The 25,519-nt window shown below is 48.9% G+C and overlaps 8 protein-coding genes across 8 annotated transcripts; 4 read left to right on the forward strand and 4 right to left on the reverse strand.

The window, feature by feature from the left end:
• Nucleotides 1-253: 253 nt before the first annotated feature.
• On the reverse strand, nt 254-2,533 carry BKA55DRAFT_502018 (glycosyl hydrolase family 76-domain-containing protein; the record flags this gene model as incomplete). The annotated part of the gene is made up of 4 exons (XM_046186884.1): nt 254-1,690; nt 1,828-2,156; nt 2,218-2,322; nt 2,413-2,533. 4 exons carry the CDS (start codon nt 2,531-2,533, stop codon nt 254-256), a joined length of 1,992 nt encoding a protein of 663 aa, XP_046053780.1.
• A 2,009-nt stretch (nt 2,534-4,542) lies between these two features.
• BKA55DRAFT_660600 (uncharacterized protein) lies at nt 4,543-7,378 on the reverse strand (the record flags this gene model as incomplete). The annotated part of the gene is made up of 6 exons (XM_046197557.1): nt 6,867-7,378; nt 6,447-6,805; nt 6,021-6,294; nt 5,665-5,965; nt 5,203-5,522; nt 4,543-5,070 (listed from the first exon to the last, which is right to left on the reverse strand). The coding sequence occupies exons 1-6, from the start codon at nt 7,038-7,040 to the stop codon at nt 4,543-4,545; spliced, it is 1,956 nt and encodes a 651-aa protein (XP_046053781.1). The 5' UTR covers nt 7,041-7,378.
• A 1,783-nt stretch (nt 7,379-9,161) lies between these two features.
• Nucleotides 9,162-10,244, forward strand: BKA55DRAFT_232013 (synaptobrevin-domain-containing protein). Its single transcript, XM_046185278.1, has 3 exons — nt 9,162-9,459; nt 9,853-10,084; nt 10,141-10,244. Exons 1-3 carry the CDS (start codon nt 9,355-9,357, stop codon nt 10,155-10,157), a joined length of 354 nt encoding a protein of 117 aa, XP_046053782.1. The 5' UTR covers nt 9,162-9,354; the 3' UTR covers nt 10,158-10,244.
• A 1,616-nt stretch (nt 10,245-11,860) lies between these two features.
• On the forward strand, nt 11,861-13,481 carry BKA55DRAFT_590445 (Aspartate/glutamate/uridylate kinase; the record flags this gene model as incomplete). Its single annotated transcript, XM_046195089.1, has 2 exons — nt 11,861-12,770; nt 12,820-13,481. 2 exons carry the CDS (start codon nt 11,861-11,863, stop codon nt 13,479-13,481), a joined length of 1,572 nt encoding a protein of 523 aa, XP_046053783.1.
• A 1,562-nt stretch (nt 13,482-15,043) lies between these two features.
• Nucleotides 15,044-15,517, forward strand: BKA55DRAFT_534999 (uncharacterized protein; the record flags this gene model as incomplete). Its single annotated transcript, XM_046189657.1, has 2 exons — nt 15,044-15,305; nt 15,363-15,517. The coding sequence occupies 2 exons, from the start codon at nt 15,044-15,046 to the stop codon at nt 15,515-15,517; spliced, it is 417 nt and encodes a 138-aa protein (XP_046053784.1).
• A 640-nt stretch (nt 15,518-16,157) lies between these two features.
• Nucleotides 16,158-17,498, forward strand: BKA55DRAFT_232101 (uncharacterized protein). Its single transcript, XM_046185279.1, has 4 exons — nt 16,158-16,556; nt 16,609-16,714; nt 16,766-17,427; nt 17,483-17,498. The coding sequence occupies exons 1-3, from the start codon at nt 16,266-16,268 to the stop codon at nt 17,317-17,319; spliced, it is 951 nt and encodes a 316-aa protein (XP_046053785.1). The 5' UTR covers nt 16,158-16,265; the 3' UTR covers nt 17,320-17,427; nt 17,483-17,498.
• A 1,750-nt stretch (nt 17,499-19,248) lies between these two features.
• Nucleotides 19,249-20,520, reverse strand: BKA55DRAFT_718432 (uncharacterized protein; the record flags this gene model as incomplete). Its single annotated transcript, XM_046200943.1, has 4 exons — nt 19,249-19,769; nt 19,858-19,947; nt 20,030-20,115; nt 20,181-20,520. The coding sequence occupies 4 exons, from the start codon at nt 20,518-20,520 to the stop codon at nt 19,548-19,550; spliced, it is 738 nt and encodes a 245-aa protein (XP_046053786.1). The 3' UTR covers nt 19,249-19,547.
• An 872-nt stretch (nt 20,521-21,392) lies between these two features.
• Nucleotides 21,393-23,802, reverse strand: BKA55DRAFT_590446 (FAS1 domain-containing protein; the record flags this gene model as incomplete). The annotated part of the gene is made up of 5 exons (XM_046195090.1): nt 21,393-21,425; nt 21,880-21,934; nt 22,479-23,497; nt 23,558-23,605; nt 23,659-23,802. The coding sequence occupies 5 exons, from the start codon at nt 23,800-23,802 to the stop codon at nt 21,393-21,395; spliced, it is 1,299 nt and encodes a 432-aa protein (XP_046053787.1).
• Nucleotides 23,803-25,519: the final 1,717 nt, after the last annotated feature.

Consider the following 25,519-nt stretch of genomic DNA (forward strand, 5'->3'; position numbering starts at 1 on the left):
TTGTGTGCAACACGTCCACTCTGCCGTTGTAGCTAGGAGGCCTTCTCTCTTGTGCCCCTCCGGTCCAAGTTATATAGATAATACTCAAAAGCCTGCCCACAGGCTGTCAACCAATATGCGCCGTCACCGTCAAAACGCCCCCAAAATGCCACAAGCGTCCGTTAAAACCCTAGTTGACCGTGTATCGCCAAGAAACTCGTAAATCTCAACCCGTTTCCATTAAGAAATGTTGATTACCCTGCACAGGAAACGATCACTGTGCTACCCCAATAGCTCCCGAAGCTTCACGTTGACTCACGTCCACTTCGGCGGTGTGAGTGGCACTCTTATTGTTCCTATCATGTGGAAGGCCAGGTTCCTCAGTGCCTGGGGTGGTGTCGCCTGTCGCGTTCTCATGTTGTGTGTAGCTTCTATTACCACCAGCCAAACTTCCTGGACCACTGCTTGATTCGCCAAAACCTCCTACTGCCCAGTCCCCTCGAGATTGTCGCGCCGAGGCTGAAGCTGGGTAAATCCCCTCAGAGTCATATAGAGTGCTTCCTCTCATTGCTGGGTTTTGTGGCCATCCCAAGGGCATGCTAGACACTCGACGATGTTGCCCCTGGCTTTGACTATTGGTAGCGCCGACAGGCACATCGTTTGCGACATGGCTATCTGTGTTTTCCTGAGAGCTACCATTGCTTGACGTCGCAAATACCGCAGCATTCTTTTCGTTGATATCCTTCTTGTTCTTTTTATGCCCCAATACCGCGGCAGCACCCCCACCAGCAGCCAAAGCGGCAACGGTAGCAGCGGCTGATGATCCAAAACTCCGAAACTGATCAAGTGGGCCACTGTCTGATGTTTCGTCAAAGAAGATCCAAAACATACCAGCAAGTAGGCCGGCGAGAATCAAAATGGTGATAATGGCGGCACCAGCCTTGTCACCTGCAGGCAAAGGTTTGTAATCCAAATCAGGAGTCGTTCGTCCAACATCTTCTGCACCACCACCAGGATTGGCTTTGCTTGTTCCTCCAGTGTCCTTTGTTAGCGGTGCCGGTCGGTCCTGGATCATGCAGGCAAGAGTAACTTCTAATGCGGCCATTTGTTGGCCAATAGTGACTTCGCCCTCAAACTTGTCCTTGGTCCAGTAGAGGCTACACATTCGATTGTTATCACCTCCAGTACACTTGTCCGTGGCTGCAACGGCTGACGCACGCAAGAGTGGCATTATAGTGTCGCGAGTATGGGGAGCCCATTGCGTGGTGACAGCAAGCCAGCGGCTCAGATATGCCTTGAAAGACTTCTGGTCGAGGTTGCAAAGTTTAACGGGCTCACAAGCGACCTCTATCATGATGTTCTTTTCAGGTCCTGAGAAAAAGACTTGGGCGCCCACGAGCAGATTGTCGAGGCGATCCTTCCAGACCTGGCTTTCGGTAAAGTTGTACATGGCAGCGGCGCCGAGAATCATACCGCCCGCATTATAGGAGAATTGATAGGGGACGAGTTTCGTGCAGTTGTTACCAATATGAGCACCATCATAAACATACCAGCTCTTAGGATCAATAAACTCGACTGCTTCCATCCAGTCCCATGTTCTATCAGCCCAGTTGGCGTAACTGCTATTGCCGGTGAAGAGTGCAAGACGTGCACCTAGAGCAAAGAAACAAGCCTGAGAAATCGAGTTCTTGTAGTCGTAACCCCTGTTCCACTGCGATCGGTGTTAGCCCATCAAGGTCAATTTCGACTTATCATAAGCATTTGGCGCTAGGCACTCAGGCGACGCCACGAAGATTTGACAGGTGATGGTGGCGGAAGTCCGAAACTAGACATATTTGCATCACTTACCTGGAAGATTTGCCATCTCAAACCGCCATTACAATGTTCCGTATCCCAACGAGCTGCCTGAGTATTGAAGACGGCTTGTGCAAGTCCAAGCCACTGTGGCTGATCTTCTGCAGGATGGGGGAAGTTGTACTCGGCAGCCGACATGACAGTGAGTCCCCAGAATCCCTGATCATCGTTTCCTTCGGTTCTCGTCTGGTTGATAGGCATGTAATCATCGTGATCGCCGACCTGGAAAAGAAGTGCCTGTTTCGTGATTTCGACATATTGGGAATCGCCAGTGTATGCCCAATAATCGACGAGTGTTCCCATAAAGGCGCCAGCGTACCACCCTGGCAGGAATCGTTAGTATCAACAGATGGGGCAATATCAAGTTGGGGACTTCATTCGTACAGTAGTAAGGGTCAGGTAGGAGACCTGGTGTTTGTCCGGGTTCGTCACCATGATACATGCCAACCATATCCTTGGCGATTGATTTGGCAATCGATTTAATCGAACCTGAATTGAGTTTCTATGTCAGAATAGGCGGCATTGGGAAGGCAGTACACCAAGAAAGCGGCTCGGCGACTGTTTCACGCTGTAACTCACTCGTCGAATTAGGATCCAGTTGGTAAGCCAAGGACAAGCGATTGAGCGTCAGTAGTAGGGCAGCTATGATGCCGCCTGCACCGAGCCTTGGCTCTGATCTCGATCTTGAAGAGAAGCGCATGTCGACAATGAAGCGAGAGCGACGATAAGCTCAAAGACGACAACGATGATACGTGTCGAGCTTCATGAGGATGCAAAGATAAAAGAGAAAGAAACGAGCGAAAGGATGACGATGAGAAGTGGAGAGAGAAACAGAGAGAGACAGGCGTGAGCGGAGGTTACCTGCGAATGAATGGATACGGGGATTGGGATTGGGATGGCAGCCCGGGGTGGCTAGGAACCTAAGAATGGAAGGAACCTCGACAAGGAAGCAGGGATTATTAGGTAGAAGCGGGATTACCTTAACTTAGGTAGAGCTAAAGCCAATTTAGGTGCACAAGGTACTTTTTTTTTACCTCCGTTATAAGGTCACAAAGGATGGAAACTTTAAAAGTTGGAGGTCTGGCAATTAGTGCAAGAATTGAATACAGAAGCAAAGATTAATTGAGGCTGACAGAAGAATATTGGGAGATGGTAGATTCGTCAGTCATGGATGCTTGTAAGAGGTCGAGTAAGTGGCAGTAAATTACCCTCGTGTAGCAATTCAGGGTACATCTTCAGCCTAAGTACAACACAGCAGAGCAAGTACACATCTCCAATTAATCATAAAAGTAACCTTTTTTCCTCAGCGGGAGCCATTCAAAAGTCCCATCCTCTAGCCCGGGCATAGCCATGGAGATACGAACAGGAAATGTCACTGACTAACTGTTCTTGATAACATTGAATGTTTCACCCCTCGAAATATCGTTAGATGAATGCATACCATACCACTCCCTCGTATCGGGCACCTCGGATATACATAAGGTAGTCTGCATCGTGATCCATCCGACTGCATTATTATTAGCAGCTCACAGCTGAATAATTCCCCTCAGACCCTCCCTCTCCAAGTCCAGGCTAGGCTCTTATGCGTAGAGATTTGCCAATACGAGCAGGCGAGGACCTGGAACGGCCGCCCTAAACTCCACCCTCTGCAAGCTCTAAGGTTCCGTCGATACGGCCGAGTTAGCGTAAGAGATGTGCCAAACCCAGATGGGCCAAGTCCAGTTTGTACCTGAACGGCATGTACATACCTCATAAGAAAGAATATCACAATGTGAAGAACAAGTCTCGGTAACACGGCAGCCAAGAATATGTGATATGAGAGGTTTTGTGGTTGACCCAGTAAATCTAAACAGTTCAGCTTATAAGACAAGAATTTGGGGCCAAGCCCGTCGCTTGAGGTGATTACGCTCAGTAAATGAGAAAACATCATCCCTGGTCCTTGCTCGGCTGACATTTGTTATCGAGATTCTCGTGTCCACCTTAATCAACTGTTATCCCACTCTATCATGTTGATCTGACTTGCCTGAGAATTTGAACATGACCTCAACCTTGATACCCTAGTTTTAACACATACTTTTGTACCGGAGCGCTACAAGGGTCAGGTTAGTAGTTGATTTGTCTATTTTCCGCTTCTTTCTATGGGTTGATTTATCAATTCTCCGTCAACCGGCTGAGTCGACGAAGCCAATCCATGGGAGCATTGTAATATTGACAACTTCCAAGTGATCAAAACCAGACATTCGCAAACAGGCATTTGATGTCTGTGGACCTATCATCAAAGCACTTCTTCCCGGAAATGGCCCATCAGATACTGACTGACGTTTCCGTCTCTGTTCACAGTGATGGCGAACTGAAACACTACACACAGGCTCATATCGTAAACACACTCTTTCAATCCAGCGGTATTCGCCTTGGCACGCAAACCGCAAACTCCTCCTTTTTCTTCAACTTTCATATGGCACCAGTGTTACCGATTATCTCATGTTCAAGGCACAACTGGTGTTGCTTGTTGCACATCTCCTTCTTCCGCTCAACGGCAATTGTGATGTGTTGCCTTATCCTCTCGACCATTTTGACTCTCTGGGCATAACTCCATTGCTGGTCTCTCCTTCAGGGTGCCTTATTCAAAGAGCTTCTGAGCCAGCAGTTTGCTCAACAAGCCTCTTCTAATCATTTGTACTGACCATTCCGCTCAGCGATTGCTCCGTCTCACAACGTATCCCAAGTATTATCATCCGACTCTACTGGTTCGTCCTCGCTTGAGTCACCCGCATTCGTAAACTCCCGAAACAGTGCAATGTCATCAAACCTGTCAGACAGGCTCTCCACACTTGCTTCTTCAGGATCCGTCATTGCAAGATTCAAATCAGCCATAAATGTCGCCCGTATGTCTTCCGCTGGACTAGTCAGCCTATTCTCCTCAAACTGTACCATTAGTCTTCGCGCTTCTTCCGCAGTTAAATCGCCTTGCTGGAGCGTCATGGACAATATGCTGCGACCGATGGTTTCGGCAAACCGAAATGATCGTCGTAATTCTCCGTAGGTTTTGACACAAAAGAACAAGTAAAAGCGCCAGGCGGGATCTTTTGTGTCTCCAAGAATCGCATTTGCGACATGAATCAGGGCAGTATGCCATAACATCGTGTAAGATGAACATGTGTAGTTTTCTCGATATACCACCACAAGGCGCTTGAGCTGATTCACGGATGCTTTGTATGCAGCGTCAGGCGAGCTGCGCTTGCAGGGAAACGTTTTCAGTCGCAGTGGTTTCGGCGAGTCCCTTGCACGAACTGTAAATGGGCGAAGGATACACAGAATGGCGACATGAAGCCAGATACTGCCGTCCTGTTAGACTTATAGAAGGGCCACGATCGGGAAGAAGCAAGAATTTGAAACATACTGAAAGACCAAAACGTGATGCGGACTCTGCTTTGAACGCACCATAGATGGAGGCAGTGTCTCTGCCCAAGCTATAAGTTCTCGATATTTGTACTCTGCAAAGGCGAGTGCGATGTGACTACTGAGGCTTTCGCGCGGGAAAGGCTGATCACGATAGTATTTCAAGGTCACTTCGTGCATTATTCTCCAGAATCGACATAGAATCGGAAACGTGTCGCCCATGTACGTCTGCTGAGGTGTCTGCTGATAAGACTCGGGGCTGGGCTCAGAAGGATGATACCATTCATGCCCTGGTATTGGGACAATAGGGGGGTGCTCAGGATACGAGAGGCCAGGTTGTTGATAAAACAAAGCCATGAACCTAAGGATGTTAATACCATGTCTTGTCTAAGATTCGGACTTGATGAACTCACACTATCCAATTGAAAGTACCCCAAGCAGCATATGATGTCGCGCTTTGTAGCTCAGGGCTCACTTGCTTTGCTTTGGAAACCGCAACGCTTTGCTCGACGCCGAAAAGCCCCATGCGAGCGCTCATGGCGTTCACTTCGGATACATGTGTCAAAACGTAGTGATCCTTTCCATTACCCAGATACGCTAAGCCCAGCAGTTGCGTTGCAGCAAGATTTAGCAGAGAATCTGTCGCCTTTTCAAGTGACCAACGTTTCTCGGCCTCTTCACAAAACTGTGGTATGAAGGATTGAACCGTAGAGTCGACCGCACTATACATTTGCTGTTGATGTCTCAGCGAGGCTAGTCGAGCATCAGACTCCTTCCAGACCACTTACACAACCCCAGTACATAACGGTACTGACCAGCAGTTTACTGCAGTAGTTGGTTCGACAATGGATCAAATCTTCCACAAATAGGGTCGGATCAAAGGGGCCCAATAAGGGATGATCCGTCTCAAGGTATAGTGATATGACCTTTGCAGCCAAGTCGGAGGCGACTGGCACAGAGGTCCAAAATCCAATATTCAGTTCTTCTAATCGTTCGTCACAGGGGCTGAGGGTGGGCGCCAGGCTCCGGGCAGGATCATGGGCTGGGAACGGGTTCGGGTCACTGTTGGTCATCGGGGTGTTTTCGTCGTTTTGAGTGGTCGATGTTCGGCCGGCGGTGAAGAATTTCCTGCCAAATGTCAGCCAAAGTTGGTGATAATACGACTTTGTAGCCGGATAGCGAATGGTGATGCCTTTCCCGTTCAGCCAGCTTACTTCAAGATAGTAGATTCAAGGGGTTGAAGCGCTGGAAAAGCGAGAGAATGTTTTGCCATGAGCTCAGATTCAAGACCCAGGTGTCGAGGGTGCTCAGGAGATCGTTCATGATTACTGATGTTCTTCGTTATCTGTGGTTGGATTATCGACACGGCTGTATCGAGGTCTGTGTGGCTTCGTACGACTCGAAGCATATCAATGGCCTGAGCCTCGGGTGCTGTCTTCAAAATTTCAAATAACCCTAGAATCTGCTCCGTTTCCTTACTCGTCTGGCCTGGACTTCGATTCTCGGTGTAGGTACATGGTTCTTTTTCGCCGCGTCGTCGACAAGCTTCGCACATAGGCTTTCTTCCATCGCACTATTTGTCACATCGTGTTAAAAAGGACAAAAGGGGTTGCTACCTTCCTTGAGGAGCTTACACGAATCTTCCTTTTGCGGCACGAGTTGCACGCTAGTTGGGTTCCAATTCGTTGTCGCTTCAAAGGTTCGTCGCTCGAGGATCGTGGAGTCGAGGAAGATCCAGACGGTTGCGAGTTGGGAGGGGAGTTTTCGTTCGGAGGGACAGGGAGTAGTTGGCGATATCTCTTGGACATTGCTTGGACTCGTGTTACTGGCAAAGGGTCCGTCGAAGATAGTAAGTAGTATCACAGTTGACCGATTATAAGCTACCGGATAGGGTGCTCAGTGGCGATAATCTCTTCGTTGCATGGGTTTCCTTTCACGTGTTTTATCAACTGAATGAGTCGTCAAGTCGAAGGCTGTAGGTAGTTAAGGGATGCATGCAAACAATGGACTGCTCAATCAATCTACCTATATATGTCTAAACTAATCAACTCAACTCGGCTGCAATCGTCTTTCTGAACAATCTTCCAATGATCAGAGACCTACATGCCATATTCGCACAATTGGACAGTAGCCAAATCAAAGGTGGAGGGACACAATCAAGCTCGGAGTGAGATCCGAGTGAACCGATTGGTTGTGGCACACAAGCCACGGGTGCATTAATGGTCGGCTTGACAAACTAATCATGTCTTATTTATCATGACATTCATACATAAGGTGGCGTATAGTTCTGCGACGGACATTATTTCTAACTGATGACTTAGAGTATGAGATATCATGAAACTGAAATACATAGTGTGTAGGTCTCTGTTTTGTTGAGCTTCAAAGCCCTTCTCATATCCTCCACGAAATCGGTAGAGCTCTATGGAGTAGAGCACAGGTTCTTATTGAACCCCCCAAACCCTTGTGTTACATTAGCCAGATCGAAATCGACGTTTCCATCGAATCCTGTCATCTGAAAGACCCCTGTTGTCAATTTTTAGTAGCTCGATGTTCGAAAATTCTGGACACCTCTTCCATCATAATGATGACAGAATGACTACTTCCCCCATGTTTCTAGCCCTATATCCAGGTTCTATTTATCTAAAAGTTTTAATGAGATCTACTAAACCCGAGCATGTTTTCCGTTCAGCAAATCATGCTTAAAGGATGCTTACCGTTTATTTCTATTTGAGCCTATGAGCAGATTACATAGGTCGCTCAGATGTGGTTTTAGATCGTGTGACAGAACTGGACCAACGGCGCCCATGCCTTTTCAGTTTGTATGAGCAATAGATTGAGACGTAGTTACAGAGTTAGATATCTACCCCTTGTTTCAAGTTTACTGATATTGATTTGATTGGTACTTATGCTAGGTGAGGCTCAAGTCTCTCATGAGCACTATTTTTTAAAGCCATTTGTGAAGCATCTAACACAGACTTGAAGGTCTTGATGGGTTTCATGATAAGGCTATAGATGAAATATCATCTGAAGGCCGTCAGAAACTCATTCGAGCATCTGTGACCGTCATTGTTCCTTGTGGTAAGTCCCAACAAAGGTATCTGTTGCATGGCCTATCAAGACCATCTTCGCTATTTCGTAGTACGCCGTTCAACAACAATAATCATGGCGTCAACTGCGTTGTTGTACCAACTCTTGCTAGTTAAGCTTTTGGTTCTAGTACGAGTTGTAACCTCCCTCGTCCATGTGTTTCCAAGTGCATGAATGGGCTGTTTGAGGATACCTAATGTGGGCTGGTATTTAAAAGCACGATTGAATCGGATGTGGCGTCGTCACCTTGGTGAACCGTGGCTGACTCATGGTTGCGAATACGGGCGGTGTCTCCGCGCTTACTGAAAAAGGACGACACTTGGGTTACAGCATCACATGAGTCTGTCATCACTACTTGCATCGGTAACCTTTTTAGGCACTGCGTACCACGACTCAAAGTGTCAAGAGGAAACGTATCACTGCGCGAATACTTTACAGTGCAACTACTCTCCCGAGATGTGCGAGCAATGAAAGCTTTTCCAGTAGGACAGGTCAGAGGACATTTACAGCACCTTTTATATACTAAGTGTCTATTGACTGTAATGGCCAAAAATAGAACAGCAGAACGAAGGAACCAACAGTTGATGAACCTCGATAAATTAAAAAGGACAAAGACTCTTAATTACCAGAGCTTATCCGTAGGCCTTCGAATCATGTAGAAGTACTTAGCCACGACGCCAATTCAGGCTCAGCACCGTTAACGCAACGCAGCCCATCTGAAGCCCGCCCGCCCCGAACCCCCCGGGGGCCTCGTCACCCAGCAGCGCCCCAAAACCAGCTCCGCCCTAGGTTCACCTGCTGCAACCTGGTCATTCACTACTTGTTTCGCCTGGACCAGCGCAACGTCTCACAATCAACTTCCCTCTTCCAACCTCTCGCTACGCCAACCTCCTCTTTTCGAACATCACATCGACACGACACGACAGCACCGTAATCGCGAACTTGTTCTCCTGCATCTTCGACTTTTCGCGCCATTCCGACCGATACCCCTTTGTTATTTTCTAGCGACTCAAACATCTCCAGACCACAGCCAAAATGCCTGAGCAGGAAGCCCCCTACGACCCCTACATCCCCAGCGGCCAGGCTGGAGCCCAGCAACAGGGTGCTGGCGGCAATGCCAGAACGCAGGCGCTACAAGCTGTAAGTTTGTTTTGATGATTTCCGTGATGCGCTGGTGTTTTTGGATGGTTATGGGTTACGACACCTGGCGACGAGGCTGTCTGATTACGGATGACGCCTCCGTTCGTAATTCGCAAACGATATGCAATGCGATCGTAATCTTTCGAAGAGCCATCAATCGGCCGCTGGCAAATCATGCGATAATGGCCTGAGAACAATTACGCAGCATCATGATATTCGTTCCGAGCAACCCGACCAAACGCCACTTGCCTCAGTTTGCCAATGCTTGATGAGCTTTCGTCACATTCTGGCCATCTTGTCAGCACCTCCGCCAGTGTCCAACCCACGTTGTGCCTCAGAAATCACCAGCGCCATAATGTCTGGTGTTTGAATATGAGCTAATGCAGTCGGCAGCAAATTGATGATACCGTGGGTGTGATGCGTGACAACATCAACAAGGTTTCTCAACGTGGTGAGCGCCTCGATGCTCTTCAGGATAAGACCGACAACTTGGCCGTCTCGGCACAAGGTTTCCGTCGAGGAGCCAACAGAGTCCGCAAGCAGATGTGGTGGAAGGATATGAAGATGCGAATGTGTCTGATTATCGGTATCATCATTCTACTGGTCATCATCATCGTCCCCTCTGGTATGTGCTCGATCCGTCGAAGATGTGCTGTTGGACATCCTGCTAATTCATTCTAGTTGTGGCTACCCGTTAATAGCCCAATCATCTGTTTGGGTACTACTTGGTCCTTACGATACACACGCTGGGACATGACGACATCGAATATCGCAAGCTATGACCATGGGAAATGGAACTTTTGGGCAACCGGCCATTATTGCAATGGAATATGATTTGAGCACGGTGGAGTTTGTTCACGTTGGGTCCTGGTCATGTTATGCTGGCAGTTTTTGCTCTTGGGGCGACATACTGATGACGAAGTCTCGGTATTGCTCCTGGGACTTCAGACCGGGCTGGATGTTTGAGATTAGGCGTTCCCCGATTAATTGAGATGTATACCTTTCCGCGGATCTTTGCCATCAAATCTGGCTCCTCGTGTTGCATCATTGGTAGCAACGAAGCGGCAGTCTGCTTGCTAGACTGAAGATAGGAATGGCAAGTGAACGGTCCTTGATTTGCGAGAGTAGTGGGTCGGGGTCAGCTCTCTAATTCTTGTAGAATCCCTTATTATTAGTCCACTTCTTTAATACGAGATTTCTATCACATGATAGCTCCCGTTTCATAAAAACCCATGGTTATTGTGATAAACCTTCCCTGAGAGGTGGGTAGCCGGCATCTGGATAAGCTAGACCAAGCCTTAAACAATAGTTGCTCCGAAGGTGGAACCTCTCTGCACACATGGCAGCATTTCCGTTGAAGATGAACGAAAGAGATCCCTTACAGGCTCAAGATTTGACGTACCAGAACCATGGGTCCTCCGTTGGCGTCATTTGGTAGTGGGCTTCTTCTGTAAGTGCATGGGTATTGTGGGTAGGAATAGATTGATAACGCCGACTGATTGATAATGCCTCATCACCATCTGAGCCGTTTTTTTCTTGGATCAAGGAAAATAGCCGTGTTTGGCTACTGTACCTCGGTGAGTTTGTCTTGGTAAAAAGATCTGCAGCGGATGAATGGGAACATTTTCATCTTTGCCGCTTCACTGTAGATATTTGAATGCAACAGTGAACTAACGAGGTCGATGTCAAATCAAAGATTGTTGCTCGCCCATACAGATCATAGGTGAGACCCCGTGAACATGGTATTTTTCCATGATGGACCTCAATGAAAAAAAAATTCTACCTTGATGCAATGGAGACCTGCAAGTCAACCCCGGTCAGCTAAGGGTCTCCAAGCGGTGTCGGATTGATGGCAGGTGCGGGAACTATGACTACGAGGGAATATGCGAGTTGAGCTTTGAGGAGATTCGAAGTTACAATAACAGAACCACCTATCGAAAGATCAGAGGCTGTCGTCTCAACTCCTGACACATTTGTATGTGCATAGAATAATTGTGCATAAGGTAGTTGGTAACACATGAAATCCTTACAGCTCTGTTGCCCCTCCATTAAGGTGACTGACCCCAGGTTCCTGGTACTCTAGGTTCCCAGCAAGGGGAGGCAAAAAAGCCTAGGGCCACTTCTCTAAGTGATAAAAATACCTAGGTAAGCTTATTTTCGATGTACTAGACCCTTAGATTACTTATTTTTGGCACTTAAGCTTAGTGTTGGAAGTTTTCTTGCTCCCTGGCGGTTAGGTACTTTTTAGTCTCCACTGACTCGCCCGGGCCTTATCTTGCCGTGTGGGCCTATCGATCTTCTCTCTAAAAGAGTCACCAGTCCTCGTCCTCTCTCCTTCAACCCTCCCCTCTGTCCATTGCACGATCTCCCTGCCATCGTCGAGTCAATTGGCTTAAGCAAGATGTTTTCCGCCACTTCTGGAGCTGTTCGGGCTGGTGCTCGACGAGTCGCTCCCCGCGTCGCTCGCGCCAATGTCAAGACTGCCGCTCCGACTACGCTCCGATCCATCAACGCCAACCGAGCCCTCTCTACCACCAGGGCCCTCGCCTCTTTGCCTGGCCGCGATAGGACTCGGGAGATTGTTGCGCAGACCATCAACAGCATTGGTAGCAGGCGGGAGGGTGAGCAGTATCTGAAGCTCTTCACCTCGGTTGAGTCCCAGAAGTTCGCCGTTATCAAGGTTGGCGGTGCCATTCTTTCCGAATACTTGGACGAGCTTTGTCGCTCGCTGGTTTTTCTTTCCGAAATTAACCTTTATCCCGTAATCGTTCACGGGGGTGGTCCTCAACTCAATAATCTTCTGGAGTCGGCTGGTGTTGAGCCCCAGTTCGAAGAAGGTATCCGAGTTACTGACGCTAAGACCTTGGGTATTGCTCGCAAGCTTTTTCTTGAGGAGAACTTGAAGCTTATTGACCGGCTGGATGAGCTTGGTGTTGCGACTCGATCTATTAGCGGTGTTTTTATGGCCGATTATCTTGATAAGGAGAAGTGGCAGTATGTTGGCAAGATCACCAAGGTCAACAAAGAAGCTATTGAGAAGTCCATTGAGGCTGGCTATATCCCTGTCCTTACTTCAATGGCCGAATCTGAAGACGGCCATCTCCTTAATGTCAACGCCGATGTCGCTGCTGCCGAGCTCGCCCGTGCTCTTGAGCCCCTGAAGGTTGTTTATTTGTCAGAAAAGGGTGGGCTGTATGATGGTGATGGCGAGAAGATTTCTACCATCAACTTAGACGCCGAATTCGACCATTTGATGGCTCAGCCTTGGTGTCGATACGGAACGCGACTTAAAATCAAGGAAATCAAAGATTGTTAGTTGGCCAGGTGACGTTATACAGACTCATAGCTGACCATTCCCAGTACTGGATACACTCCCCCGCAGCTCATCTGTTGCTATTATCCATCCTAGCGATTTGCAAAAGGAATTGTTCACTGACTCTGGAGCCGGTACCCTCATTCGCCGGGGAGACAAGATCCAGAGGATTTCCTCTGTCAACGAGATTGAGGATCTTTCCAAGTTCAAGGAGACTCTGGCCCGCGACCGCCAGGGTCTTGATGCTGAAGCCACTGTCGAACGCTTTGTCGATCATCTCAAGGAGAAGAACTTCAATGCCTACTACGACGATGGAATGCAGTGCTTAGCTGTTGTCCTGCCTGCCAGTGAGGAGCGACCCATTGCTACACTGGCGACTTTGAACATCACCAAGGCCGGATGGCTCAGCAACATCGCTGAGAACGTCTTCGCTGCCATTAAGAAGGATCACCCTAGCCTGGTCTGGACTGTCAGCGAGGAAGATGAGAACCTAACCTGGTTCTTCGAGAAGGCCGACGGAACCTTCAACAGGAACGGCAACGTTCTTTTCTACTATGGCTGCGACCTCCGATCCGACGCTCTGGTCCCTGTCTACGAGGAGTTCAAGGCCCATGGCCGTGCTATGTTCGGTGACAACCTTGAATCTCGACTTCGAGATGCTGCCAAGACCACCAGCGAGACCTTGAACGCTTCTCAGAGCCGAACTTGATCAAGCTTCCTAAAGTATCTAGCTGCTAATCTTGCAATATCTCACGATAACAATTCCCAATATAATACAAAACAGTTAAACATTTCACCTTCACACCCTCATTGACGTAAGCCTTCTTTTTTATTGTGTAGCTTACAACAGGAGCGAGAGAGGAATAAGCGTTGTACCCCTGAGTCAGAAGGGCTGGCAAAGAGGTATAAAGCACCACACAAAACCAAACTGGTCTAGTCCTGTGATCAGGAGTCTTTGTGGAGACAGCGAGTTTTGATGCTTGCTTTTGAGGGTTGTCTGGAGTCATTTGAGAGCTGTCTAGACTCTCGTTCCTGAAATAGCTGCCACAAACCAACAGTTGCAATCACAGGCTGTTTTCATGATTGCTAGATACTCCCAACTCTCGCATCAAATACAGACTCGAAGCAGGACGCCTTCTGGACTATGTAGGGAACATGAAGTAAAGAAAATCACCCAATGGTGCCCTCTAAGCATAGCAATGACAAAGAGAGTGAGCATCGGGGATGGGTACCAGGCCAGATGAGTGATAGAAGGGGCTGGTGTGGTTCTACCGTCACTCTGTAAGTCACCAGTTCAAGTCAAATTTCACCAACAAGGAAGAGATGCAGCTGTCGAAATGGTCCCTTCGCAGATATTTATGAGGCTGTGGTGAATTGAGAATGAAGGCTTCCGAGCAGGGAGGGAGGGTGTACAGGCACATAAGCAGAAGCTCACAGACCGGAACATTGTGCATACTTTGAGCGAAAGGAACTGTTGAGGCAGACATATCAGTCATCGGGTTTCTGTGATGTGAATGATACATGTCGTAGCTTAATTCTTTTTGGTTTTGGAAATTATCGAGGTAGCAGATTGTAAGTCGAAGTTGTTAAGAGTGAGTACTCGTCCAGGCTGGGTAATGGTGATTCGGCCAACTCCGCCGCAGTAGCATCTGTAAGTCCAGAACCTCTAAACGATAGTATGAACAATAGTTTTGTCAACATCGAACTTCCACTTGCTTTTTATCACTGGCTCCAAGTTCAAGATCATCTAACACTCTTTCATCCTGTTAAGCTGGCCACTCAAGGATGAAGCCAACATTGAGAAATTGTGTTATGAAGAAACTATTCCTGTAGCAGCGAAACAATATGTATCAGAATTAGATTATTGGAGTACAGAGGCGTTTCAGGAGTCATCGTTTTTTATAAAGCCCCCTGGGCTGGTAAGGTATCCTGTTGGGTTGGCAACTGGCGGCAGCTGGCAGTGTTTGAGTCTTGCAACAGCCACTCGCCCAGCGTTCATTGTTGATGCAGGATGAATAGATGAATGGATTTCACAATAGCATTTTCAGTTCTATTGTTGCAAGCTCATAAACATCAACGGCTGGCTACCGTGCATAAATAACCCGATTTACACCTACTCACCGCAACGCGCATCCTCTTGGATCTTCCACCAGCTTTCTCCCACTTGACCTCTTAAGTTACTTCATCAGAGCGAGGTCTTTCTCATCCATAAGTTTCTTTAAACTCTCTTCCACTACCAACATCGGCCTCAGGTCGCCGAAGGATAGCACCATGCCTGTTGTGAATCCCACAGCCACTTCCCTGCCGGAGGAACCCCAGACATCTGAGTCTCGGCCTATGAGCCGTCTCGAAATAGGCCTTATTGTTGGAGTCACCGTTGTCTTCGTCACCTTGATCTTTTTCATCTTCCTCGTCCGAGCCCTGGACCACCGTCGTCGCAAAAGGCTGCTGAGGAGAATGGCCGAAGATGCCAGAAACCGTACTCCCGAAGAGGAGATATTGTGCCGCCGGCTGGCATGGCTACAAATTGAGCGTGAGTCAAAGCAAATGGCATGATACAAGAGAAAGCTTCTAATGAACATGTTGACAGGCATCACACAAAGCCTGCGTTGCGTGTGGGTGGATAAAGACAACAATCCAACAGATCCACCCCCCGAAGTCGTGGAATTTCACCGACGCAAGGGTCGTATCCCGTACCAGCAGCCGCACATGCCGCCAGAGCCACAGTCGAAGGATGCGAACTAATATCCATGTCCAATGCCGGTTGATTCAAACTTGTATCATCCATCCATCCACCGCAAAATGCGAACGTGGCAAAGCAGTCGAGATGTGACAAGACATGGATATGGAATACAAAACGGGCGTAGTTGGTTGCAACCGACGTGGTATCGAGCGTACACACAAGAACGTTGCCTTCGAGTAAGGATTGGGTTGCTTGCAGTGCTCCGCAGGTTATATCAAGGCAAGGACACGGCTATGCACAACTCTATATGCGGTACGGATTCTTGCAGGGAGATAACGACACGGAACGGGTAGTCTAGACCAGCGTCAGCCCGGGTTCCACATCGATGATCGACAATGCATAGTCATGTTTCGAGGCAGTATCCATTTTGGAAGGGAAGCACTAGGTTGTATCAGCCTATTATGGAGGCTAATGTCAGATAGTAATCAACGCCTTTGCATAACATGCCATTCTCTTATTCTTTTATACCAAGTGAAGGAGATTGAAGATGATTGTTTGCAAAAAATACCCACTAAGCTAAACAGAAGTGCTTGATTTTATTGTACCGAGGTTGGACCTGCCAAACCCAAACCACCTCTACCTAGAGCTCCATGGCGCGTCGTTATACATGTCACGTGATCACCTGTCAAGAAAGCTAACCCACAAGCCTTCCTACCGCCACATTCCGCGTTTCATGCCAATTCCTTCAACTTCAACACGTGGTACCAAACATAATTTTGAGCTGAGGCCACCTCCGCCCTTGGTATCGTAATGGCTTCGCAATCGCCATCTCGCGGCCGTTACAGGTCGCGCACGCGCTCACCTACTGCACGCTCTGATCGTTCCCGTTCACCCCAGCGCCGCCATCATCACGACTCGCGATCACCTGCCCGCTCCGCATCACCTCAGCGCCGTAATAGCCGTTACAGATCTCGCAGCCGCAGTCGGAGCCGTAGTAAGAGTCGGAGTCGAAGCCGCAGTCGCAGTCGCAGTTGGAGCCGTGGGGCTCGCGAGCGCAACGACAGAGATAGGAGTGCTTCCCCAGCCGCCAAGAGCACAAAGGTATGTCTTGAATTGTCATGGCCAAGTTATGAAACTGACTTGGTATGCCTAGATCGTAGTAGAGCGCCTATCTAAAAACATGAATGAGCAACACCTTTATGAGATCTTTGGACAGTTTGGGCGCATCAAGGATCTTGATCTTCCCATCAACAGAACTTGTAAGATCAACGTCTCTCAGTTCTTTGGACATCAGCTAATGCGAGTCAAAGTTGGAACAAACCGTGGCACAGCATACATACTTTACGACTACGAGGACGATGCCGAGGCCGCGATAGCCCACATGCATGAGGCTCAGGTGGATGGCTCCGCGATCAATGTGTCCATAGTGCTTCCCCGTCGCAAACTTTCTCCTGCGCCTCCAACGGCTCGGCGTGGAGCCAACATTGATCCCAGAGTTCCGTTTGCAGGAGCGCGTGGGGGACCCCCTGGTGTGGGCATGGGAGGAAATAATAGCATGGGTGGTGGAGGTCGCCGTCGAGCATCTCCAGGAAGTCGTTACGGACCCAGGTCTGATGTGTATCGTCCAGGATCGCGTTCGCCTTCCAGATCATCGGCTGGCCCCCCTCCTTCCCGTGGTGGTGGTGGAAGCCGATATCGCAGTCGATCCAACAACTCTTTTTCATCTAGATCACGCTCAAGATCTCCAGGTCCCAGGCGAAAACCAGCCGGCCGCCACGATGATCACGAGACAAGACGACGCGGGAGCATTGATAGTCACGAAGGTCGAAGTCGATCTCGCAGTCGAGGACGCGGTCCAAAATGATTCACGAGTTCAAGGTGTAATTAATTTGCTTCCATTGGCGTTACGAAAGGATAGGAAAAGGAACAGAATAAAGAACGGCCCCAGGTTTTAATTAGCTCTCGGAGACAAGTTAGTCACTTGTATCTGTCTCCCATTTGGCAAACTGACATCTGACCAGATCAAGATGTACGCATAACCATGTTCGGCAAAGACGCCTGTTGAGAACTCTCAAGGATCCCCCCTATCATCTTTTTGGATCAGTCCGGAGATTCGCTCCGTTCTGTTACGGCCAATCACTCGCCCATTATCCGATTTATCTATCAATGTCCCAGTTCAATTTACGTGATCTCGTTTTGGTTTCGGCGTTTCAGGGCATTTGCCGCGGACGGGGCCAGCAGGGATTGCCCCCGATGCCTTTCCATGGATATGCACAAGTCACATATTTCGGAACTGGGAAGTGGAGGATAGACTTTGAGTGCTACTGCTGCAGCCACTATTTTCGAACGTATATCGACCATTCAGGGACTAGTCACTGGTCACTAGATCCCATCTACCATTTGTCACGATTCACACTCTCCCCGCTCGACTAAGGGGAGCTGGTGTGGGGACATGATAGACCCCATGCTTAGTGGACTAAGTCTTGGCGCAACTCAACCCTTCATGATAGTTTGATCAAACCAACACTCCATTATGCACCGAAGCACGGCAACAGTGGGATGGTTTGAGTGGCACTGCACATACACAAGCAACGTGGTCTATCAAGCCAAGACAGCCTGAGACCAGGTCGGGGTCTTAGTCTTAGCCTCAGCGTCTTCCACCCAAAACGGTGGCTTCTCCTATAGGGCTGAGGAGAGGCCGATCCTACGATGCCGCCCTTGCAAGCAAGATCCATGAATTGCGAACAACAAGGGTATTACTTTGGCCTTGAGCTTGGCTCGGGTCACCGTTTGAAGAGGGGCCGCTGTCAGACTGCACCACTCGCCATACGACAGTCTGACATGCCCTCCTGGACAGCCAAGTCGTGGCTCAGCTGTCAAAGCGAGCTCGGTTTAAACATGGACCGAGCACATAGAGCGCAGATGTTTTGACACATAGCAGATCTGGCACCATCACGGGTGTCTTAACAGCCAGGATGTACACACGTTCTCTCACACCATGCATATCGGTACAGTACTGGATAATCTGTGCGTCACCGTGGTGACATCGCATCTAGGGTACAGTACATATCCCCTTGCGGGTTTTGTGACGAGATCCCATTCTGCACTGGCGTAAATCGAAGCTGTGGCAGCTATAAGCACAGCCGCACATCACATCACTCTCGGCGGCTATACTAGCATCATATATTCACCGTCAAGAGCATATCATACCAGCATGTGATCCACTTACATGGCGCCAATTACGAGATCCCTGGGCAGGGTACGGGTAAAGGCGCTGGCGGCTAGTCAATCCAGGAGATTTTTCCCTAATCAGCTGGAAGCCTATAAAGGCAAGATTCTGAGGCCCGATGTACAACACCTCGGCTCGTGCTCGGGTGTCGAGCCCCCTTTCTCACATTACTGCTTTGGGAGCCTTGCATATTCAGCATGGTACGACAGAGGAGGTGGTGTGTGGCGCATCGTGTCTGTTTCGGGGACCATGGCAAGAGCCTGGAGAGCCTAGTAGACGGGCAGCTGTCATAGGTCTGTATTCGAGTTTGGCAGCTGTCTCTGACATGGATACCGTGCGCGTTGCAGGGTTCAAGTCGGTTGTGCTACCGAGGACTTATGGTCCGGCTGCGTTTCCTGTCTGATCACTCAGGTAATCTTTACCTTTGGGGTCCCCTTGGCAGCCACATTGGGACCCCACCGATCTCTTTAGGATGCTGGGTGTTCCTTTTGAGTTGACGCTATCATACACGGCAAGCTGGTTTCAGCTTGTATGAACCACGGCAGGTATAATGAGCCCAGAGTCTAATAGCAACTTTACGCACATCATTAATGCCCCGGCACGCCTTCTTGGTACTTTTCCTTGGGTCTCCTCGTTATCTCCTCATACATAGGATCTTCCCCGCGACCGCCTACTGCCTCAACCCTGCTATGAAGAGCATTCTCCAGAAATATGAATAATGGCTAATGCTGTGGATTCTGATTGAGGCTCAAATCGCCGATGAGAATATCGGTGGCTGTGCCATGGTCATACCGGTACTTATTAGCGCATATTCAAATATCTACTTGCCTTACTCGGTCTCCGGGCCCTGGACTGGCTGGACCCTACCCAGATGCGTGGACTCTGCTCATCTGGGCAACATGTTCGTCGTGCATATTCAATCCCCCCTCACTGGTATGGCCACCTGATGGGCTCGGCGCGGACGATGCGTTGCTGTGAGGCACGATGTTGGACACGACGATGGTGATCCTTTGAGAAACAGCGAGAAAGCCACCGGGTTTGAAGGCCTGATCCTTGGGCGCGGGTGCGGGTCTAGATGCCGTCGACTACACCTTGCGCAGCTGATCGTGTAGGTAAACGTGGATATCTATCGTGAACCACCTTACCCATTGATCTGACGAGTATCCTACCCACCTGGCCAAGGTTGATGATGTGCCATGTCGTCCAAGGGCGAAACGTGAGCCTCATTAAGAGGATCGGTGTCGCACCGACTATCTGGAGATACTGGGGGGCGGTAGTAATGTCGAAGAATAGTATAACATAAACCACAAGCCTAAAACAAGACTATCCATCGGATACCTTTTACCACTTCGACTAGTGTCTCTAGAGGACCAGGACCCAGTGTGTCCTCTGTTTCTCTATTTCTTGTCCTGATGTCTCTGGAGTTATAGCCTTTACAATTCTCTCACATGTCTATGATGCCTCACACTCATACTCACCTCTACCTTTACCTTTACCTTCACCTTCACACTCTTTGTGTGGCTCACTGCCCGATGTCTCTCGAATCACAAGATCCAGACCCTCCGCCAACACCTCCAGGAGGGCCGCGTGTCCCTCCTCCTCAGCCAGACCCGCCGCCGTCTCCTCCTCATACATGGAAACTGTTATGACCTCTGAGCATTTCTGCTTGTAATCTTTGTTATCTTGTTCCAGAGTTTCTTTGTTGATCAAGCCTCTTTCAGCTGTCTTGGAGTGACTAGGGTTCTGCTTTTCTCGAAGCCAAGATCGACCTCCAAGAAGAAGGGTCCCCTGTTCCGCCACCCGGAGTTCATGTCTTGGGCCGCAGATCGACCTCATGTAGGGCAGTTACCATAAAGGACAAGAGGCGGGAGAGGGAGTTTGCGCCAAGCATCATGTCACTTATGATACTGCAGCAAGTCCGGAATCTCATGCTTCTTCGCATCTCGTGGGGCGATCATACCAGGATTCGACATATGGCCCGAAGCAAGACTTTGGACCGAACAGGCGGGAAATACGGGAGTGATGGATAAGCCACAAACTGACAGCGTTTATGGTGTGGGTTGCGAGATGTGCATCATTTCAAATGGGGGTGGGATGGGAGTGGGAGTTTTGCCTAGGACAGACGGCCCAGTTCGTTACGGTACAGTACAATACAATACAATACGGTCCGGTGCATTACGGAACGTACGGTATCGGTCACGGATGCTCTGGAGGACTCTGTCAGAAGTGATACAGAAAGCTGACTGGGGTGTTGGTTTGGATGAATCTGGCAGAGCAGCAATCCGATAATGCGGCTTGGCGCATGAACGACACACACAGAGAGAATGGCATGTCATTATTGTGCTTTTGAGGCCTCTGTCTTTTACGGGTCATGAATGAAGGACTGAGCGAGCGAGTGAGGGAATGGTCCTGATTACCATGATTCTCTTTCTGGTGGGGGGTTGCCAGGTACTGGTTCCGATTCCGTTCCGTACCCATTCATAGTGGGCAACGATACTGGTTCATGTTCCTTTCCGCCTCCTGATTCTCTTTGGTTGAAACCGTTTCAATCGTCGCCGAACTAAAGCTTGTTAGTCAAGTGAGGCAAGGCAAGGCAAGGTATCTTAGTCAATTAGTCGCCGAGCGGCATATCACAAAGGCAGACCTATAGCGGGTCTATCGCGTTTATTTATCCCGTCTTGACTTTACATGCATGGCCTGTCGTCCGTCTATTCGGTGTATCTTATTATTGCCTCCTGTAACTGTGGATTTACTGTACCTGTACCCTATTTGTGATAACGAATGAGTCGGTCGCCAAGGAATGGATACTGGTTACGAAACATTTACGCGGTCTGAGCCTGTTTTTTTCCCTTCTGATCTACATTACAAATTTTCTCTCATTGTATCTCCGGGGCAATTGAATGAGTCGCCTCAGTAATAACATGATACAGCCAAGCCTTTACCTACTTACACCTGTGCTAGCTCAGCCCAGTCTCCCAAGGTCCACATACAACACAACACTTCACTTACAGGCAAAGATACGACAACCTTGTCAATCAAACGCGCCACCCGTTCTATTCCCCCTAGTCACAGATTCTCGGGCTTTACCTAATAAGGTTGTCGGCCGAGACTGGCCTTTCCAATTCTACCCCACGAACCAGGCGAGCGATTCTGCCCGGGTTGCTTTTGCTGGGGTTTGAATTGCTTACCCTAGACCTTTAAGCGGCATATTCCGTGCGCTATGACAATTCGCTGTTTCATGAACCAAAAACTTGTATTTTGTATGCTGAATATGGCAAGTCGTGGTGCCATTTACTACCTACTGACTACTGTAGATGGCAAGGATTACCTTCGTGGCAATCATAATTGCATGCATAACACCCGCGGACTTCAACGGATCTAGATCTCTCCGTGTATCGACAGTAGACTAAAAAAAAACTTCACCAATCACTTTACACGCCTAGAGGATAATGATATCCGTTGAGGTTAAAGCCTCACCCGAACTACAAGACTAACCATCCATGTCATCGGAAAGATTTAATTGACGCGGAGTTAATGAGAAGTCCGGACGACGACTGCCATGACTGTTTCGCCAAGAACTTTGGTCCACGTTGATCAAACACTGCTTGACTAAAAACCAGATTTGTGGGCTCTCAGGGAACATATTGGCAAAAGCAGGACGTTTGCTTCCTGTCGGGGTATTGATCGAGAGATAGAGAGATCTAAACTATTGCAGAGACAACCGACCCAAAACACCAAAGCTCAAGAAAACAAACACAAGACAAGGGGACCGGAGGAACACCAACTCTTATTACAAGAGCGCCATTCCCGCACCCATACCCATGATACCCAGTGCAGCGCGGGCAACATGTGCTGTGGCCCGAGGAGCGGCCACTCCCCTGCTCGACCTTGTGGTGAACCACGGTGTTGCCACAGCATTGTTCTCAGCTTGGTCTGCCGGTGTAGGTGTTGGTGTGTCTGTCACCGGACAGCTCGCGGTACAAGGAATATCCGAGTCAAAGACATCGTCAACTCCAGCAGACTTGAACACAGGATTTTGAAGCCAGAGACTAGGATTAGGAGCAGCATCGGCCTCCTTTGGGTTATTGACATTGGAGATGATGTGAAGGATACCATTGGAAATGAGAAGGTCGGTTGTGATGATCTTGGCTGAATTTACGAACTTCTCATTGCCGATTTGGCGCACGTGGACCTCTTCACCAGTCAATGTGGTGAGAGACGTGGCGTTGTCAAGGTCGGTCGAGACCAGAACCTTGCCGGGTACAATGTGATACCCCATGACGCCCGCCAGCTCCTTGGTCGACATGCCGCTGAGTGCGCTGCCAACCATCTCCATAGCTTGGTCTCTTGGAGCAAAGACAGTGATGTCCTGGCGACCAGCAAGATCAGGCATGAGGCCAGCTCTAAAGAGTCCACCGAGGAACGAGTCGACCTTGCTTGCCATCAGGACTTGACGAATACCAGAAGGCGGAATCAACAGACTGTCCACAATCTGGATGAGTCCGCCTTGAAACTTGATATCGTAATTGATCACTGTAGCTCGATTGCCCAGCCGGGTACTGAAGATGACATCGTCAGGTTGTTTGTTGATGAGGATGTTCTGACCAGCAGTGACATTACTCCATTTAGGATTGAGAAGAAGGGTAGGCTTAACGTATGCAGGTCCCTCCTTCAGCTTCATTGTGCTTATGGTGCCCTGCAAGATGTGGTACTGAAGAAGCGGGACAGTGACCTTGGCATCGTTCGGGTCCCAAATATTGGAGAGAGGAGAGTAAGGGATTTGATTGAAAGCATCATTGGAAGGGGCAACAATCTACGAAATATCAGAAATCAGTCGCTGTTCCTGAGGTTCGGAGGACCAGATTCAACTTACCGTGACACCCTCATAACTGGGCAGTTGCAACAGGACATCGGGGAATTTCTGACAACGTCAGCGATAACACTCGTTAACTCAAAGAGCAATACATTTCATACCTGGATCAGCTTGTAGTATGTTGAAAGCTTGGGGTGCCTTGACAGAACACTGCCCAGGTCCATGGGTAGAGGTTGAGGGGCATCATCAGCTACTGCCAACGATACTAGGCTGGCAAGGCCTGCAAATACTTTAAACAGGAGCATTGTGTAACTGTTTATTGGAAAATGAATGTGATGGAGGAACCTGGGAAGATGAGTTTGTAATGATAGGCAAGCAGCCTATGGACTATCTGGTCTGCAACTTCAAGAAGGCGTGTGCCTTGGTAAGACAGTCTTGTAGTCTCTGGTGCAGAAGTCAAGATAAAAAAAAGAGTTCAGTGAATCTGTTTCAGATAAATGAGTGAAATGTGAAATAGGGAGCGTGGTCAACACGGTAAAGGAGCGAAATCCATCCAGGAACGATGGGAAGAAATGCAGAAACCCGGAACCGAAAGAACGGTCATCCAACAGGGCTTAATAAGGTCCCTCTAAGAGGCGAGACTCAGACATCCTCTACGGATATCCCGCCGGTCATAGGAATTTTGGATACTAATTAGAGCCGGGTAACGCTTATGGTGAGGGACGCTACCAGTAGCCTCACCAAGAGAACTTCCAGAACTCCAGCGCCTCACGAGTGAAACCCAAAAACATCGCCAAGCCTCTGGGCTCATGGAGGGCCATTGCTATGCGGTACGGTACTTGGAAGTGTTGTAGCATCTGTCAGATCGGCGGGCATGCCGAAATCCGACCCCTGGACCCTGCTAAGAACCCTGCATTGCAGGGATGTCGTTAGTGGCCCAGATCTCCGGATTTGGACTGACAACCATGAACGAGCCACTATTTCATCCAATAACATGAACCCGTGTTCACTTGAACATGATCAGATATCAAACAAAGTATGGGCATGGAAGATGTTCTGAGATCATCTCTTGGGGCCGAGACACTTTGTTTGTCGAGGGACATGGATATTTTTGGAACGCTCATCCCGAGTAGCCATCACAACCAATGCGCCTTGGCATTGTTGGATCTTGTATTCCAAGACTTTCTGGGCCCGAGTGACAGGATGTAAACTTCATGAGGCTTATCGTATTGCTTCCCAACACTGTAGGAGAGGAGGAAACCACTTGGGATAGACAGTTGTGTGGTCAGAGACGAGACACGCCGTCATATAGCTGTGCAAGGAAGCGTCGAACGCTGGCCTTGTGTAAGTATCTGAGCATCCTCAGCTAGTTGATTACTTGAATCTGAACCATATGTTTTTGTTCAAATATGTCCGATGTACACGAAAAGCGCCCGAAGACGCCATCCGCTTCAGCTTCGTTGGCACTGGTACAGTCTCCAAACCGGTGGTACTCAACCAAGGGCGATTTGATTTGATTTTCAATTTGACCATGTCCAGCTCAATCCGGAATTCCTCTTAGCAAAGTAGGATGGCCCTTGTGGCGTTATCATCCAGTAGAGCTATCGGTACCGAGTATGCGGTACGGACACTCCACGTTTTCCGCTGAAAGGGACAGGCAATTTGCCAGGTAGGCAATTGTCATATCATTGTCAATGGTGTTTCAGTTATCCATAACCTCAGGATTAGAACGAAGCACACACGGCTGCCGTACGGCAAGCTTTCTCGAGGTCACTATTGATAGAGTTTGCATCGAGCCGTAGGGTTAGAGCACCAGACCTAAGCACGTCTGGCCATGAGTGTACCGAGGTCAATGGATGTTTGCTGAATGGCCAGATGATCATAAATCCTGGGTCTGCTAGGTTTTGGGGCGTGCAAGTGGAATGGGGTTTGAAGTTGCACCGAGCGTTGACTTAGACGGTGGTTCCTGATCACCATACATTGTTGGTAAGTGGAAACAGAGTTGAGGAGCTCGCATAAGCG

Source organism: Fusarium redolens (assembly GCF_020744475.1).
Source record: "Fusarium redolens strain MPI-CAGE-AT-0023 chromosome Unknown BKA55scaffold_3, whole genome shotgun sequence".
NCBI classification, from domain to species: Eukaryota; Fungi; Ascomycota; class Sordariomycetes; order Hypocreales; family Nectriaceae; genus Fusarium; species Fusarium redolens.